The following is an 18,909-nucleotide window of genomic DNA, read 5'->3' as shown; positions in this document are numbered from 1 at the left end:
GAGGAGGCAGGGGATGGAGGGAGAGAAGGAGGGATGAGAGAAGGGGAGATGGGGGATAGAGAGACGGTAGAGGACGGATGGAGAGAAGGGGAGATGAGGGGTAGAGAGAAGGAAGGAAGGGATGAGAGAAAGGGGTAGAGAGAAGGAGGGATGAGAACAGGGGAGGTGGAAGAGGAGGCAGGGGACCGAGGGATGGGGGGTAGAGAGAAGGAAGGAAGGGAGGGATGAAAGAAGAAGGGATGAGAGAAAGGGGGGATAGAAGAGGAGGCAGGGACCGGAGGGCTGAAGGCGACGGCGGAGCGGAGGTTTCCAGCAGGCGCCGCAGGAGGCCGAGGTGGGGACAGGCGCGCCGGTAGGGGAGCTGCCGGCCGGTCGGGCCGTGTGTCGGCTGTGGGGGGAGAAGGGCGGGGGGAGGCGGGTCTCTGACGGCTCCGGGGGGAGGAGTCGGTCTTAAAGGAGAAAGGGGCGTTCCCTGAGGGGGGCCTGAGGACACCCCCAAATGTAGATCCCCACCGTCCTGACACCCGAATCCCCCCCCCGATCCCGGATCCCCTCAGATCCCCCCAGATCCCAGCTCTGGGAGGCTACGGGGAGGAAAGAGGAGTGAGGGGGCTGGGAGCCAGGACTCCTGGGTTCTCTCCTGGACTCTGGGCAGGGAGCGGGGACTAGTGGTTAGAAGGGGGGGGGGGGGCTGGGAGCCAGGACTCCTGGGTTCTCTCCGGGGCTCTGGGCAGGGAGCGGGAACTAGTAGTTAGAACGGGGGGCTGGGAGCCAGGACTCCTGGGTTCTCCGCAGTGACGTGGGGCTGTTTTGTTGCTGGGTGCCTGGCCGGGAGGTCAGAGTCCCCGGGCGGGGGATGGTTAATCGATAACCAGGGGGAGGGGGCGATATATACCCAGGCCTCGGGGGCACTGGCTTCACAGGGACGTCGCAGGACCCCGCCCGCCATGCCTCACGGTGCCCCCCTCCTCCTGCTGCTTCTGCTGCCCTGGGGCAGTCACTGCACCACAGGTGAGGGGCAGGGGACCCCCCCCAGGGCTCCCCATCCCTTCCCCCCACCCGCTGGGCTCACATGCTTCCCCCTCCCCTCTCTGAGGGTTCCCCCCGACGCCCCTCCCCCTGCTCCCCTCCCTCGTCAGGGTAACCCCCCAGCTCACTCCCCCCCCCACCAGCCCAACTCCTACCCCCGCCCCCGCTGCCCTCGCGTCCCCCTTCCCCCGTCCTCAGGCCTGTCCCCCTCCCCCACTAGGGAACCACCCCCCGCAGGCTCCCTGCCTCTTCCCCCTCCCCTCCCCCAAGGGGTCCTTCCACCCCCTTTCCTACCCCCCAGGGAGGGGGCTATAGACTGGAGGGGGGATCCCGCACCCCCCAGGAAGGGGGGCTGTAGACTGGAGGGGGGATCCCGCACCCCCCCCCCCGGGAAGGGGGTACAGACTGAAGGGGTTGACCCTGCCCCCCCGAGGCTCAGCCGCCTGCCCTTGTCCCATGTGATTTTGTTCCCAGGTAATTGTCCCGGCCGGGTCTTTAAACAGCCCTTTGCTAGAAACCAGGGAGGGCCCCAGTTCTCAACTCTAGAGAACCGACCCCGGGGCCCCCACCACGGTCTGGGCAGGGTAGATAGATAGATAGATAGAGGGGGTGGATGGGGATAGATAGATAGATAGGGGGTGAAGGGGGATGGATAGATGGGTGGATGGGATTAGATAGATAGATAGATAGAGGGGGTGGCTGGGGATAGATAGATAGCTAGAGGGGGTGGATGGGGATAGATAGATTAGATAGAGGGGGTGGATGGGGATAAATAGATAGAGGGGGTGGATGGGGATAAATAGATTAATAGAGGGGGTGGATGGGGATAGATAGATAAATTAGATAGAGGGGGTGAAGGGAGATAGATAGATAGGGGATGAAGGGGGATGGATAGATAGATGGGTGGATGGGGATAGAGGGGGGCGGTTATGAGGCTGGACGGTGTAGGGGGCCAGGTGGACAGACAGGTATTTGGGGGATGGACACCCCGCCAGGCTCCCCAGCCAGTACGGAGGGGAGAATTCTGCACCCCTCCCGCCCCCCACCCAGCAGGGCCCGGAGGCACGTGCAGACCTGCGCCGCCAGCGGGTGGCTATGGTGGGGATTGCAGGGGCCCTTCCCGATAAAGTCAGGGGGGCTTCGGAGGGAAATGTTTGTATGCGGCCCACCCCCCACTTCAAACTTCCCCATTTCTAACAGTACGGGGTGGGGATCCCTGTGGTAACAGCTGGCTGGGAGCCAGGGCACCTGGGTTCTCTCCCCAGCTCTGGGAGGGGAGTGGGGTCTAGTGGGTTAGAGTTGGAGCGGGGCTGGGAGCCAGGACTCCTGGGTTCTATTTGCTGTGACGTCCTTCCCCTCCTTTTGCGCCTCAGTTTCCCCACCCATACAAACCACTCTAACAGCTCTCCTTCGTGTCCTGCCAGGCACAGATGGGCCCAGTCTCTGCCCAACCCGGAGGGAGGAGCCAGCGGAGGGAACAGGCCAGACCTGCCAGAGGACCTGCACCCAGGACCGCGACTGCTCAGGCCGCAGGCAGTGCCTGTGCGATGGGGCCTGCGGGCTGAGCTGTGTGATACCCGGTAGGGGCCAGGACTGCTGCTGACTCCCATTCCCCCTCCCAGCTCTAACCTTGAGACCCCACTCCCCTCCCAGAGCCGGGACAGAACCCAGGAGTCCTGGCTCCCAGCCCCCCAGCTCTAACCACTAGACCCCACTCCCTGCCCAGAGCCGGGACAGAACCCAGGAGTCCTGGCTCCCTCCCTCCCAACTGTTTTTGTCCTTCCCAGGCCGGACCTGCCCATGGCCCGTGCAGATTGATAACGCCGAGACGCGTTTGGCCCAGGCTTCCCGTGGCTTCGGGGCCCTCATGGAGGTGACCTGCCAGCCGGGCTTCAGGCTGTCCAAAGGGGAGGGAGTGGCGCTGAGCCGATGCCAAGGGGACAGGAAGTGGAGTCTGACGGCACCCTGCGAACGTAAGGGACGGGAACGCCACCGCCAGTCACCAGCCAGGACCTTCACCATCATCCACCCTGAAGTGCCAAGCACCGTGACCCTACCTCCAGCACCGTCACCCAACATCCGCCCCCAACCCCGTCACCCAACATCCGCCCCCAACCCCGTCACCCCACCCCCAACCCCGTCACCCAACAGCCACCCTCAACACCATCACCCTGCTCCCAACACCATCACCCAACATCTGCCCCCAACCCTGTCACCCCACCCCCAACACTGTCACCTTCCCCCAGCACCATCACCCAACACCCGCCCCCAACCCCGTCACCCTGCCCCCAACCTCAGCACCTTCCCCCAGCACCATCACCCAACACCCGCCCCCAATACCATCACCCCGCCCCAACACCATCACCCAACATCTGCCCCAACCCTGTCACCCCACCCCCAACACTGTCACCTTCCCCCAGCACCGTCACCCAACACCCGCCCTCAACCCCGTCACCCCGTCACCCCGCCCCCAACCCCGTCACCCAACAGCCACCCTCAATGCCATCACCCTGCCCCCAACACCATCACCCAACATCCACCCCCAACCCTGTCACCCTACCCCCAACCCCATCACCTTCCCCCAGCACCGTCACCCAACACCCGCCTCCAACACCATCATCCCGCCCCAACACCATCACCCAACATCCGCCCCCAACCGTCACCTCACCCCAACACTGTCACCTTCCCCCAACACCATCACCCAACACCCGCCCCCAACCCCGTCACCCTGCCCCCAACCTCAGCACCTTCCCCCAGCACCATCACCCAACACCCGCCCCCAATACCATCACCCCGCCCCAACACCATCACCCAACATCTGCCCCAACCCTGTCACCCCACCCCCAACACTGTCACCTTCCCCCAGCACCGTCACCCAACACCCGCCCTCAACCCCGTCACCCCGTCACCCCGCCCCCAACCCCGTCACCCAACAGCCACCCTCAATGCCATCACCCTGCCCCCAACACCATCACCCAACATCCACCCCCAACCCTGTCACCCTACCCCCAACCCCATCACCTTCCCCCAGCACCGTCACCCAACACCCGCCTCCAACACCATCATCCCGCCCCAACACCATCACCCAACATCCGCCCCCAACCGTCACCTCACCCCAACACTGTCACCTTCCCCCAACACCATCACCCAACACCCGCCCCCAACACTGTCACCCCACCCCGAAGACTGTCACCCCACCTCCAACACTATCACCCAACACCCACCCCAGCTCTGTGACCCTGCCCCAATACCATCATACAACACCTGCCCTCAACACACTCACCCCACCCTTAACATTGTCTCCCAACAGTCACTCCCAACACCATCACTCCACCCCAACACTGTCACCCAATACCAGCCCCCAACACTGTCACCTTCCCCCAACACCATCACCCAACACCCACCCTCAACACCATCACCCCATCCCAAACAGTGTCACCCAGCACCTGCCCCATCATGATCACCCCACCCCAACACCATCACCTGACCCCAACACGGTCGCCACGCCCCAACACCTGTCCCCAACACTGTCACCCCAACACCTGCCAACAACACTGTCACCCTGCCCCCAAAACCCAACACCATCACCCGCTCCCAGAACCCACCACCAACACTGTCACCCAACACAAACTACCAAAACACAATAGTGTCACCCACACCCAACACCTGCCGCCAACACCAACACCATCACCGCATACCAGTCACCAACACCCCACAACATCACTTCACACCGCCAGCCTTCTCCACCTTCCACCCTGCAACATCAGCTGCCAACACTGTAACAGAAAAACCAACACACAAGGTCCTGGATTGTTTTTTCTTGTTTCCTGGTCTCTTTACAGATGTCCCAAAACTGGGGATAGAACCCAGGAGTCCTGACTCCCAGCCCCCCTGCTCTAACCACTAGACCCCACTCCCCTCCCAGAGCTGGGGAAAGAACCCAGGCATCCTGGCTCCCAGCCACTCACGCTGGCAATTGCCAAGGGCAGGCTGCTCTCTATGCAGTGAGCTGATCAGGATGAGTCCCGGGGCCGATTCAAGGGTAACGGATCCCCTGGCAAGCGGAGACCTAGATACGGAGCCAAAGCAGCTATCCTGGTCCTGCGTCCTCCCCCAGCCCGCCCCCAGGGGGAGCCAGGGGACCCAGCATCTGGAGCAAGGGGGCCGGCGCTAAATAGGGTTAAGGGGCCGCCTCCCCGGAGGGATCGAGCTCTGGGCCAGATGGAAACTGTCCCACCGCCCCCCACGACAGTACACTTGGGGGAGGGGCTGGGAGCCAGGACTCCTGGGTTCTCTCCCCGGCTCCAGGAGGGGAGTGGGGTCTAGTGATCAGAGCACGGGGGGCTGGGAGGCAGGACTCCTGGGGTCTATCCCAGCTCTGGAAGGACAATGCGGGGCGGGGGGGGGGGCTGGGAGACAGAACCTTCACCTCCAAAACCAATTGACTCCCCTGAATTTTCCCCTCAGAGCCAGGACTCTGCCTCCTCCCCTAAAATGCCAGTGAAATAAGAGAAACTTTCCCCTCCGAGCCCCAGATGCTGCCCCCCCCCAAAAAAAATTAGAGCCAGATCCTCAATCTAAACGCTGAACCCCCAAATTGGGTGACCCCTCCACTCCGAGGTGATCTCTGACCCTTGGGCTCCGAAGTCTTCTTTATCCCCACCCCCCTGCCACCCAGGAGAGAGAGGGAGCCTGTTGGGGGGAGGAGAACCCAGGAGTCCGGGAGAAGCAGCACGCGGGGAGGGACCTACTCCCAGCGAAACCCATGGGGTTCCCCCGCTTGTCTGGGAATTACAGCCTCGGGGGTGGGGGGGGGGGGGGGAAGGCTTTGGAGAAGGAGAGGCGGGGCTAAATAAGGGGAGGAGCCAAATGTGGAATGGGATGGGGCCTGCTGGGAGGGGGAGGAGGCAAATGGGGCAGAACGGGAGGCATTTACACTGAGAAGGAGGGGCCCAATGTCTTACAATGAAAAGGGAGGAGGCAAATAAGGGAAGTGCAGGGCTTAATGGGACACTGAAGGGCCCAATAGGGATGGAGTCTACTAAGAGGGAGGGGCAAATGGGAAAGGGGAGGGGCCTATTGGAAGAGGGCGGGGCAAGGGCCTGTCTCTTAAAGGGAGACTGTCCCACCCCCTGACGGTGTTAAAGGGGAAGGAACCTAAAAAAATCTCCCCCTTGCTGAGGCCTTTAATGGCTCTTTGTGTCTGGAGGATGCCAAGGGTTAAGGGGGGAGGAACTTGGCTGCGAGACAGGGGTGACCCCCCACCCAGTTGACTCCCCTCCCCCTTCCGTCCTCTGTTCCAGGGGATCTGACCCCGGCGTCCTTCTGCAGCCCCCCGCCAGAGACCGACAATGGCTTTTACAGCGGCGCCTCCTACAGGGCAGGCGGGGAGGTGCGGTACAAATGCAAGCGCGGGTGAGTTTCCCCCCCCCCCCCACAGCTCTGCCGGTGCCCCTCACTCCTGACCCGCAGCCCCCTGCCAGCCCAGCCCAGGGCTTCGCCCGCCCCCAGCTCTGCCGGTGCCCCTCACTCCCGACCCACAGCCCACCCCCAGCCCAGGGCTCCCGCCCCCATCCCCGCCGGTGCCCCTCAATCCCGACCCGCAGCACCTGCCAGCCCAACCCTGGGCTCCCCCCAGCTCTGCCGGTGCCCCTCACTCCCGACCCGCAGGCCCCCAGAGAGCCCAGCCCCATCTCCATCCTCACCTCTCCCTCCCGTCCAGGTACCGGCTGGAGGGCCCAGAGACCATCCGATGCCAGGAGAACCAGGAGTGGTCTGGGCCTGCCCCGACCTGCCACCGTGAGTAGCGGAAAGGGGGGCAGGAGGGGGGTCCCGGTTTCTCTCTGTCCCCGTCTGCCCCCATGCCGGGGCTGGCCCATCCTCCCAGGCTCCAGCGCCAGGCCGGGCCCTCTCCCAGCTGGGAGGGAACGTGGGGGGCTGGGAGGGTGCTCTTGGAAGGGGGTGCGAGGGAGCTTGGGGGATGCCCTAGAGAGAGAGATCCCCCCATATACCCTGCATCCCCGTACCCCCCACATCGCTTCCAGCCAACCAGCCCCCACACCCCCATCTGCCCCACACACCCCTCCAGCCATCCACCCCCACACCCCCATCTGCCCCCAGACACCTCCAGCCATCCACCCCCACACCCCCATCCACCCCCACACCCCTCCAGCCATCCACCCCCACACTCCCATATACCCTGCATCCCCATACCCCCCACATCGCTTCCAGCCAACCAGCCCCACACCCCCATTCGCCCCACACACCCCTCCAGCCATCCACCTCCTATACCCTGCATCCCCATACCCCACACACCCCTCCAGCCATCCACCCCCACATCCCTCCAACCATCCACCCCCACCCGCCCCATATACCCTCCATCCCGGTACCCTCCACATCGCTTCCAGCCACCCACCCCCCACAACCCCACCCCACCCCCATACTCCTGCATCCATGTACGCCCCATGCAACCTGCATCTCTCCACCCAGCCCTTTGTCCTTCCCTCCCTCCACTCCCCGCCCCACTGTGTCCATGCCCAGGGCCTGTCCGTGACCTCCTCTCTCCCCCAGCCGTGTTCTGCCCGCCCCCCGGGGACATCGCTGAGGGCTACCTGGTGGCGGTGGAGAAGCCTCAGTACCGGGCCGGGGAGCTGGTCTATTACCTCTGCAAGCGTAGCTACCTGCTGGACGGCACCAACCGGGTCACCTGCCGGGGCAACGGCACCTGGTCGCCCCGGCCCTTCTGCAGAGGTACCACCCCTCCCCCGCTCCCCTCCTCCCCAGAACCCCCAGCCAGAGCCACGGGCCCATCTACCCCAGTATCCCGTCTCCTCCCATCCCCCCTGGATCAGCCCCCAGGCCCATCTATCCCAGTATCCCGCCTCCTCCCATCCCCCCTGAATCAGCCCCCGGGCCCATCTACCCCGGTATCCCGCCTCCTCCCATCCCCCCTGGATCAGCCTCCGGGCCCATCTACCCCGGTATCCCGCCTCCTCCCATCCCCCCTGGATCAGCCTCCGGGCCCATCTATCCCAGTATCCCGCCTCCTCCCATCCCCCCTGGATCAGCCCTTGAGTCCATCTAACTCGGTATCCCGCCTCCTCCCATCCTCCCTGGATCAGCCCCCGGGCCCATCTACCCCGGTATCCCACCTCCTCCCATCCCCACCATGATCAGCCCCCGGGCCCATCTAACCCGGTATCCCATCTCCTCCCATCCCCCCTGGATCAGCCCCTGAGTCCATCTAACTCGGTATCCCACCTCCTCCCATCCCCCCTGGATCAGCCCCCAGGCCCATCGACCCCGGTATCCCACCTCCTCCCATCCCCCCTGGATCAGCCCCCAGGCCCATCGACCCCGGTATCCCACCTCCTCCCATCCCCCCTGGATCAGCCCCCGGGCCCATCGACCCCGGTATCCTGCCTCCTCCCATCCCCCCTGGATCAGCCCCCGGGCCCATCTACCCCGGTATCCCGCCTCCTCCCATCCCCCCTGAATCAGTCCCTGAGTCCATCTACCCTGGTATCCCGCCCCCTCCCTGTCCCCTGGACCAGAGCCATGGGCCCATCTACCCCAGTATCCTGCCACCCCCTGCGATCAGCCCCACTAGCCATCTACCCCGGTATCCCGTCTCCTCCCTGTCCCCCGGATCAGCCCCATGGGCCCATCTAACCCGGTCTCCCGTCTCCCCCCAGCGCGCTGCCTGGTGCCGGCCCAGCGGAGCCGTGTGCTCTACCAGGGCCGCAAGCTCTGGATCCAGGAGATCCCACAAGGGCAGGTCCAGCACGGGGAGATCGTCACCTTCTACTGCCGGAGCCAGAACCAGACGCAGACCCAGAGCTGCAGCTACCAGGCCCCTGCGCGCTGCTTCGATGGCCTGCTGCCCCTGCCGGCCTGCTACGACGGTGAGGGGCAGGGGGCTGGGGGGGCAGGGAGGGAGCCGTGGGGAGAGCTATGGGGCAGTGGGGGCAGGGAGGGAGCCATGGGGGGAGCTATGGGGAAGTGGGGGGCAGGGAGAGAGCCATGGGGGGAGCTATGGGGCAGTGGGGGCAGGGAGGGAGCCGTGGGGAGAGCTATGGGGCAGTGGGGGCAGGGAGGGAGCCGTGGGGGGAGCTATGGGGAAGTGGGGGGCAGGGAGAGAGCCATGGGGGGAGCTATGGGGCAGTCGGGGCAGGGAGGGAGCCGTGGGGAGAGCTATGGGGCAGTGGGGGCAGGGAGGGAGCCATGGGGGGAGCTATGGGGAAGTGGGGGGCAGGGAGAGAGCCATGGGGGGAGCTATGGGGCAGTGGGGGCAGGGAGGGAGCCGTGGGGAGAGCTATGGGGCAGTGGGGGCAGGTAGGGAGCCGTGGGGGGAGCTATGGGGAAGTGGGGGGCAGGGAGAGAGCCATGGGGGGAGCTATGGGGCAGTCGGGGCAGGGAGGGAGCCATGGGGAGAGCTATGGGGCAGTGGGGGCAGGGAGGGAGCCGTGGGGGGAGTTATGGGGCAGTGGGGGGGCAGGGAGGGAGCCGTGGGGGGAGCTATGGGGCAGTGGGGGGCAGGGAGAGAGCTGTGGGGGGGGCTATGGGGAAGTGGGGGCAGGGAGGGAGCCGTGGGGGGAGCTATGGGGAAGTGGGGGCAGGGAGGGAGCCGTGGGAGTGAGAGATTTACTGTGGGGGCTGTGTTGGGACAGGGAGCTGTAGGAAGGCAGCAGGAGAGGGGTGGGGTGGAGAGCTGTGGGGGGAGGGATATGTCCACAGGGCAGGGGGTGGGGGAGGTGGATCCTGGGGGGGAAGAGGGGAGTCCTGGGCGGGGGGAGATGAGGAGGGGTGGGAGCCCTGCGGGGGGATTCAGAGGGGAACCGCAGGGGTTCTGGGGGTATTTTTACCGCACTCCCCTCCTCACCCGCCCCGTCTCGTTTCAGAGCCCACGTGGCTGCAGTACCAGTTCTTCCCCAAGCGGGTGGTGTCCGAGATCCGCCCCTGCTGAGCCCCCCGCGGCCCCCCGACACCCACACACAGCCTGACCGGATGGACCGCCCACGTGGCGGGGAGGAGCCAGCGGCCAGCAGGGGACCCGTTGACAATGGTCCCTTCGTGGGAGGACCAATCGTGTGAAAGCTCCTCATGCGAGGGCCCCAGAGTGCAAAGGCTGCTTGTGCAAAGGTGCAGTTGTGTGAGGAGCCCGTCGGGCGAAGACCCCATTGTGCAAAGAAGCTCCCATCGTGCAAAGGCCCCATCGTGCACAGACTGCAATGCCAGGGCCCCAGCGTGTGAGGTCTCAGCGTGCAAAGGCCCCGTTGTGCAAAGGACCCATCGTGCGAGAGCCCCATCATGCACAGGCTGCAGTGCCAAGGACCCAGCGTGAGACGGTCCCATCATGCGAGGTTCCGTCATGAGAGGGCCCGTCGTGCAAAGGTCCCGTTGGTACCAGGGCCCCATTATGCTGGGCGTGAAAGAGCTGTGGGGGGGAGGGGCAGTGGTAGGGGGCTTCCCTGTCCCCATTCAGTGCATTCCAGCTGGCAGGGGGATCCAGTCCTGGCTTTAGAGCCCATCTCCGCCCCCAATAGAGAACTGGGGGGGAGGGGGGGCTGGCATGCCATTCCTGGGGGGAGGATAGAAAATCCAGGCAACTCCATTCCAGCTGGCAGTGGGATCCAGTGCCGGGTTTTCCCTCCCCTCCCCCGCATGTCCCAGAGGACCAGTCCACGCGCGGGGAGGGGGGGCTGGGGAATCTAGTCGTGTCCATTCAGCAGCCAGGATAATCCAGTGCCGGGTTTTCTCCTCCATGTGGCCTCAGTGAAATCCCAGCCTGGATTTTCACACCTGGAGTGAACTCCGAGCCCATCTCTGTGGCAGGAGGTGGGGGGCCGCGCCAGGGAGGTCTCTGTTCTCTGGAGGGGGAAGGGGGCGGGCCGGGCCGGGGGCTGTATGTTCACTTGTATTTATTGGCTGTGAGGTTGCCATTTTTAGTAGAGAAATAAAACAAAGCAAGACACTGAAATCTCTCCCAGAATCCTCCGGGGCCTGGAATGGGGTGGGGAGGGAAATGCCCCACTAAGGGATGATCTTGGGGTTCACCAGAAGAACTCCCTGCTATGGGATAATATCAGAGTCACCCAGGGAACTCCCTGCTACAGCATACCAGGGTTCACCCTGGGGGAATTCCCCATATAGGATAATATGAGGGGTCACCTGGGGAACTCCCTGCTACAGGATAATAGCACAAGTCACCTTGGGAACTCTCCACTATGGGATATATTGGGGTACCTGGGGGTACCCCTCTGATATCAGGGTTCACCCAGGGAATCCCCCCCAAGGGTAATAGTTTTCATTCTCAGGGTCCCCCCAGGATAATATTGGTTCACCCAGGATCTCCCTGCTATGGGATAATATTGGGGGGTTCACCAGGGGACCCCTGCCCTGTGGGATAATATTGGGGTTCACTCAGGGGGACCCCTCTGGGCTCATACCAGGGTTCACCAGGCGAAATCTCCCTGCTATGGGAAAATATCCAGGTTGAACGCAGGGAATTACCCCTTGTAAGCTCATTTTGGGGTTCAGCCAGGGGAACGTTCCCTTGACAGATAATTTCAGGATTCAGCTGGGAACCTCCCTGCTCCAAGGGGTCCCCCTTTTCCCTCCTCCCCAGTGCTTCTGCCACCACACCCCAAAATCCCTCTCCCAGGAATCCCACATGGGGGGGGGTCAAATTCCCCAGGGCTGGGTGGTGGCATTGGGGGGGCTCACACGTCCCCTTCTCCCAGGCAGGCGGCTTCCTGGAATAGGGCCTGGGCAGCGTCCAATGCAGGCAGCCAGGGAACAAAAGGCCAAAGACCTGATACTATTCACGCACAAACAGAGCAGGGGCACGGAGGTGAAGGACTCTGGGAGGGGGGGGACAAGGATGGAGGGGATCAGTGTGTCCATCCCTGTCCCACCCCAGACCACAGCCGCTTGCCTCCCCCAACCCCAGGAGCGGCGACCCCTGCTGTTAAACCCGGGACATGTCGCCTTTAGCCTGCGGAACTGACCGACACATGAGCAGCATGGGATCAGGGGCAGCGGAACCTCCTGGGCCCAGCGTGAGGTCAGGAAGGGGTGTGGGGGTTCCCTCTTCCCCCAGATGCATTAAGTGCGGGCGAGTAGGGGCCTGGAGCAGCCTTTCCTTATGGGGAGTTATTCCTCCATTGCCCATGTGGGGCATTTGGTATCTTCCTCCTTTCACTTTGATACAGCTACAGCTGACCACTATCTGAGACCGAGGTAGATGGGCCCATGCCTCTGGTCCGGGGGGCAGGGAGCGGGTGGGATACCAGGGTAGATGGGCCCGTGGCTCTGGTCCAGGGGCCATGGAGGGGGCAGGATACTGGGGTAGATGGGCCCATGGCTCTGATCCGGGGGGCAGGGAGGGGGCAGGATACCTGTCAGCTCTGTGTTCTTGGTGAACCAGGGCGCAGTATCCAGCCTGTCTGACTCACGAAAGACCTCGACCTCCCCACCCCCACCCCCAGCCTCTGCTTGCACCAAAGCCGATCAGAAGACAGACTTACAAAAACCAATGGAAAGGCCGTGGGAGACCCACCGAAACTCCTGGGACAAGGGTGACAGGATAAGGAAACTCCCCTGGCCTCATTTGCATGGGAGATGGGACAAGGAGGCATCTCCATCAGCTACAGACTGGAGACCAGAGATTCCAAGGCAAGAACCGCAGGGAACTCTGGGACCAGGGAAGCAGGGAAGCATGGCATGATGGGGGATCTCTGCTCCAGCTGTTAATGAGCCCACGCCTGCCCACCCCCAGCTCAGCAGTTATCAGACCAATTCTAGTAACGAATCCTCCATTGGTATCCGAAATAGTGAAGCTCCCTAATTGCATTGTGAGCTCCCTCCAAGGAACACCGTCCATGGCCAGGAATGATCAGCTCCTGTTGTCTAGCCTGAACAAAACAACTTTGGTCTTCTCCCTTGAGCCATCAATTTACCCACAAACACACCTAGTGTTCTCCCTTGAACCATTGTTCTTGCCCTACAAAAACCCCTTCCCCCGCTCAAGTCAGTGCTCTGATGCCTGGATCCAAAATCTGCATCAGTTCCACTGGGACGTCATCTTCTCCTGACTGATCGTGCTGGGGGCTCTGCCTGTCTCCAGCACTCCAGACCCTCAGCTACCACCACCACCTGGGCCCCCCGATCGATTCAAGCTTCACGGAGTGGTGAGAACCCAGCTCTCTCTCTCTCTCTAGGTGTAGCCTTCTGACCCTGACTTGTGTGATCAGTTATAATTTTTTAAACCTTTTATAATCAAATTTAAGTTTGATTTAATATTATAACTGTTTCGTTTGTTTGGCTCCCCTATGGTTATTACCTGGCAATAAATAACTTTCATGGTTAAGCTGGTTGCTTCTCGCTCTGCTCCCCCTCCCCGCCCCGTGGGTGTTGTTTGGCTTCCCCACTCGCCCTGCAGCGACGCTCCTCGTACCTAAGCTAAGTATCCCGGCAGCGCCCAAAACTCCTGTGGGGTTTGCTCATCACTTGGGTTCCTGCCAGAACAACTGTGACGGGAAAGTGGGGACAGGGACGTGCTGAACCTGGGACATCTGGGGGTGGCAGCTTGGAAGTGCTGCTCGACCCAGTCTGCTGAGTCCAGGGTCAGCTTGGGAGTGCTGATTAACCCGGTCCTCAGAGAGAGAGAGCGTGTGTGTGTGTGGGGGGGGGGGGGGGGCGGGGAGTTCTGTGGCTGGAGGAACCCAGCCCAGGGGAACCGAGGTCCTGCAGGGTGGCTCCATTGGGAGGGCACTTGCAGCAGGGAGTAGGTCTCCCTGTGAGAACACAAGCTGCACATTGATAGAAGTGCCCGACCTCCCTCTCCCCCCGCCCCCCCCCCCGAAGAGTAACTCTAATAAATGAGCAAACCCCAAAGTACCTGGCAAATCTGGTAACGCTGTGGCTCTGGTCTAGGGGGCAGGGAGGGCGTGGGATGCCGAGGTAGATGGGCCCGTGGGGCTGATTGGGGGGCAGGGAGGGGGCGGGATACCGGGGTAGATGGGCCCGTGGGGCTGATTGGGGGGCAGGGAGGGGGCGGGATACCGGGGTAGATGGGCCCGTGGGGCTGATCGGGGGGGGCAGGGAGGGGGCAGACTATGTCCTGTGCTCTAGGTTGCCCATGGCCCTGAGGGTTAATGATTAGAGGCTGGAGGGGAACAGGGGCCTTATCAGAAGTCCAGGGAACAGCTGCGGTGGGGAGCGGGGAGGATTTCCCAACCCAGGGGGCTGGGGGAAGGGGAGTAAAACAAACAGCCCAGGAAGACGTGGTTCCCATCAGCCCTTGGGGCCAGGAGGGGCGGCACCCCCTCCCCAGGGCAATCGGGGAGCCTAACAGGGGAGCCCAGGGTGGGGATGCTGTGGCACAGGTAGGGAAACTGAGACAGAGAGAGGGGCAGCGACATGGCCAGTGTCATACAGCACAAGAATGGAAGAGCCGGGGAGAGAACCCAGGAGTCCTGGCTCCCAGCCCCACCCCCTCTAACCACTAGACCCCACTCCCCTCCCAGAGCCAGGACAGAACCCAGGAGTCCTGGCTCCCAGCCCCGACCCCTCTAACCCATCATTCCCACTCCTCCCCAGGAGTCTCAGAGGCGGCGTGGGGGGGGGGAAGCAAAGGGGTTGCCCTGGGGCGCTGTTTTCTGTTGATCTCACACCAGCCAGCAGGTGTCACTGCAGCCCCAGCGTTTCAGCTGGTTCCACACTTGGAGGGGCTGCAGCCCGGGCAGGGCCGGATCAACCTTTTGTGGGCCTGGCACCAAACATATTTGTGGGGCCCCCGTGGGGGCAGTGGAGCATGGTGTAGGGGGGGTCGGTCCCCGGAGCGAGAGGCCAGCTGGGGGCAATGGGGAATGGGGGGGGGGGTCGGTCCCTGGAGAGAGGGACCAGCTGGGGGCAATGGGGACATGGCACGGGGGGGGGTCGGTCCCCGGAGCGAGGGGCCGGCCGGGGGCAATGGGGTCTGGCGAGGGGGGGGTTGGTCCCCGGAGTGAGGGGCCGGCCGGGGGCAATGGGGCCTGGCGAGGGGGGGGTTGGTCCCCGGAGTGAGGGGCCGGCCGGGAGCAATGGGGCCTGGCGAGGAGGGGTCGGTCCCCGGAGTGAGGGGCCGGCCGGGAGCAATGGGGCCTGGCGAGGAGGGGTCGGTCCCCGGAGTGAGGGGCCGGCCGGGAGCAATGGGGCCTGGCGAGGGGGGGTCGGTCCCCGGAGTGAGGGGCCGGCCGGGAGCAATGGGGCCTGGCGAGGGGGGGTCGGTCGCCGGAGGGAGGGGCCGGCCGGGGGCAATGCGGCATGGCGAGGGGGGGGTCGGTCCCCAGAGGGAGGGGCCGGCCGGGGGCAATGGGGCCTGGTGAGGGGGGGGTCGGTCCCCGGAGTGAGGGGCCGGCCGGGAGCAATGGGGCCTGGCGAGGAGGGGTCGGTCCCCGGAGTGAGGGGCCGGCCGGGAGCAATGGGGCCTGGCGAGGGGGGGTCGGTCGCCGGAGGGAGGGGCCGGCCGGGGGCAATGCGGCATGGCGAGGGGGGGGTCGGTCCCCAGAGGGAGGGGCCGGCCGGGGGCAATGAGGCCTGGTGAGGGGGGGGTCGGTCCCTGGAGCGAGGGGCCGGCCGGGGGCAATGGGGCCTGGCGAGGGGGAGTCGGTCCCTGGAGCGAGGGGCCGGCCGGGGGCAATGGGGCCTGGCGAGGGGGGGGGGTCGGTCCCTGGAGCGAGGGGCTGGCCGGGGTCGATGGGGCCTGACATGACAAGGGCGGCCCCGCTCTGCCCAGCCCAGTTCAGGGCACTATTTACAAACCGGCGGTTGGCAGACGCACAGGGGCCTGCCCGGCCCTGTGCTGCCAGCGTGACCCTTCCCCTCTGGGGCAGGCCCATGCCGTGCCACACAGCCCCCCTGCCCAACACGGGAACACACACACACACCCGATTCCAGAGCCCCCCTAGCCCCGCTATGCCCAGCAGCTCCCCCCAGGGTCTCCCACAAATGCACAGCGCCCTGCACGCCACCACCCCTGCCCACAGCCCCACCACAACTGCCCACCCCCCCACACAGAACCCCACTCCCTAGTGCCCCAACACACAGAGATCTTCCCCACCCCCCTCACAGCTCAGCACCCCCTCAGATTTCCCAGAGACCCACTCCCACACGCCCTGCCTCCAGGCCACATTCTGGGCGGGGGGGGGGGGATGGAGGGGTGAGCGGAGGGATGGAGGAAGGGGTGTGGGCGGAGGGATGGAGGAAGGGGTGCGGGGATGAATGGAGGGGTGGGGCAGGGATGGAGGAAGGGCTGGGTAAAGGGAGGGAAGGAGGAAGGGGTGTGGGGAAGGGATGGAGGAAGGGGTGTGGGCAGGATGGAGGGAGGCGTGGGGGAGAGGGAAGGAGGAAGGACTGGGTAAAGGGAGGGATGGAGGGGCATGGGGGAGAGGGATGGAGGGGTGTGGGGGAGAGGGATAGAAGAAGGGCTGGGTAAAGGGATGGATAGGGTTGTGGGTAAAGGGAGGGATGGAGAGGTTGGGGGGAGGGAGGGAGTGCTGGGGGCGATGGCTGGATGATGCCCCAGTGCATGCTGGGCCAGAGCAGTGTGGGGTGCGCTGCTCGCTGTGGGGCACCCCGAGTAGGTCCCGTTCAGCCCCCGTACCCAGCAGCCTTCGGCGGGTGAAGGTGCCTGCCGAGAATAGCTGGTCCCTGACTCACGCTGTGGACGCACCCCGCTTAGCTCATGTCCCCCTCCTCCCCGCCCTCCCAGGACCAATAAACCTCCCTTTCCTGAGAACAGATTGACTCATCCAGGCTAAAAACAGTTGGAGGGGGGGGGCTGGGACTGGGAGCCAGGACTCCTGGGTTCTCGCCTCGGCTCTGGGAGGGGAGTGGTGCCTAGTGGTTAGATGAGGGGGGGGCTGGGAGCCAGGACTCCTGGGTTCTCTCCCCAGCTCTGGGAGGGGGGTGGGGTCTAGTGGTTAGAGCAGGCGGGGGCTGGGAGCCAGGACTCCTGGGTTCTGTCCTCGGCTCTGAGAGGCTTCTTGGCCCAGAATCAAGGTTCCCACATCCTACATCTGGTCGGGAACCCCACTGCGCTCCCCCCGCCCCCGAGGCCGAGCAGGGCTCCAGCCGCATTTCTCAGCACAACATGTAAAGACAGAACCGCTCCGGCCCACACAAAGGCCAGCAGAAATCCCGGGCTGCCTCGGGGAGAGGCTGACCTGGCCCTGGTGTGGCAAACTGGCCCGCTGGCCCTCTCACCTGGGAGGCTGGCCGGTGTATTCAGGGCCGTGCCCAGCCTCCTGGCTGGGGTCCATATCGAACCTTCGCGCCCTGGCCATGTCGGCCTGCCCTTGTCCTAGACTTGAGGGTCTTAACGAGTGTCGCTTGTTACCACGCACGCCGGTCGGTTGCCAAGGCAGCTTCGGGGTTAAGCAACCCAAGAACCTGGTATCAACCCCCACCCTTGAGCCCAGTGGTCCCGGCGCCCCAAAACTCAGGGTGGCTGCCGGGCCATTAGGCCTCAAGGCTTTACATGAACCGTTTACGCCCGTGCCTTATGGCATATAGGTCCAGAGGCTGCTGCTGCGCCAAATCCAATGCCACCGCTAGCGGTATGGGCTACAGGTCTAGTGGTCAGAGCGCGGGGGGGCTGGGAGCCAGGACTCCTGGGTTCTCTCCCTGGCTCTGGGAGGGGAGTGGGGTCTAGTGGTTAGAGCAGGGGGGCTGGGAGGACAGGACTCCTGGGTCCTCTCCCTGGCTCTGGGAGGGGAGTGGGGTCTAGTGATTAGGGCAGAGGAGGCTGGGAGCCAGAACTCCTGGGTTCTCTCCTTGATGCTCTCCCCTGACTGTGGAGGACAGGGCTGGCAGGGGAGGAGAGGGCAGGAAGGGGTTAACACTAGCCAGACAGCAGCGCCTCCCGTCACTCCTTCCCCAGCCCAGACAGGGCTGTTTGTAGGAATCACCTCATTCCAGGCCGCCTTGCCCAGCCCCTTCTGGCACCAGCCCCCGGAGCGCACCCTAGCCAGCTCCTCCCCGCGCTGGAAAACAGAGCCCCCCAGCTATACATAGCAATGACCTCACCAGGCGCTGGGACATGGCCACCACTGGGGTGGGGCGCGGGGGCTGGGTATACGGGGTCCCCTTGTCCAGGGCTGAGATGCAGCTGTCTCTGGGGTGGGGCGTGGGCCTCTGCTTGTCCCAGTGTGGTGACTGGAGTTGCCAGCACGGGAGATGGTGACATATCCTCTCTCTGGGTCTTTCCCCGGCCCATCCCTACGCAACAACAGCTGCGTTCAGAGAGCTCCCCACCGAGGAAACGGAGCTCTGAGCTGGAATTTCCACTGGGCCGGACGCCCGTCCCTTCTCCACGCCCAGCCTCAGCCGCAGCCTCTGCAGAGAAACAAGCCTTTCGCTGCCGGGGGTTGCCCCACATGGCCCCTCCTCCATGTTCACCCCACCAGCCAGCCTGCCCCCCAACTCTTGGGCGGGATCAAAGCCAGCTCTCCCTGGAGGGGAAAGGTCCCATTCCCTGCCCCCCTGAGCCAGCCAGTCCCTGCCCTGGGGCCGGATGGGAGCCAGCGCCCCCCTATAGGGGAAAGACCCCGTGCCCCATTCCCTGCCCCCCTGAGCCAGCCAGTCCCTGCCCTGGAGCCGGATGGGAGCTGGCGCCCCCTAGAGGGGAAAGGCCCTACACCCCATTCCCTGCCCCCCTGAGCCAGCCAGTCCCTGCCCTGGGGCCGGATGGGAGTCAGTGCCCCCTAGAGGAGAAAGGCCCCCATACCCCATTCTCTGCCCTCCCTGAGCCATTTTTCCGTGTTCAACTTCCTGCCCTGGCTTATCCTTATCGGCAAAGCTCTAAACAGGAGAGACGACAGACAAACACAGAAAGTA

General features: G+C 64.1%; 1 protein-coding gene across 1 annotated transcript; it reads left to right on the top strand.

Annotated features, from left to right (window-relative positions):
- Positions 1-192: 192 nt before the first annotated feature.
- LOC135893075 (beta-2-glycoprotein 1-like) lies at positions 193-9,994 on the top strand. Its single transcript, XM_065420860.1, is given in 8 exon segments — positions 193-334; positions 2,454-2,609; positions 2,817-3,002; positions 6,333-6,444; positions 6,752-6,828; positions 7,570-7,779; positions 8,724-8,933; positions 9,930-9,994. Coding segments are annotated over 8 exon segments (1,158 nt in total).
- Positions 9,995-18,909: the final 8,915 nt, after the last annotated feature.

The sequence above is a fragment of the Emys orbicularis genome, chromosome 21 (assembly GCF_028017835.1).
Source record: "Emys orbicularis isolate rEmyOrb1 chromosome 21, rEmyOrb1.hap1, whole genome shotgun sequence".
Lineage (NCBI taxonomy): Eukaryota > Metazoa > Chordata > Testudines > Emydidae > Emys > Emys orbicularis.
The sequence above is the reverse complement of the archived record's forward strand: the minus strand, read 5'-3'. Positions and strand labels throughout refer to the sequence as shown.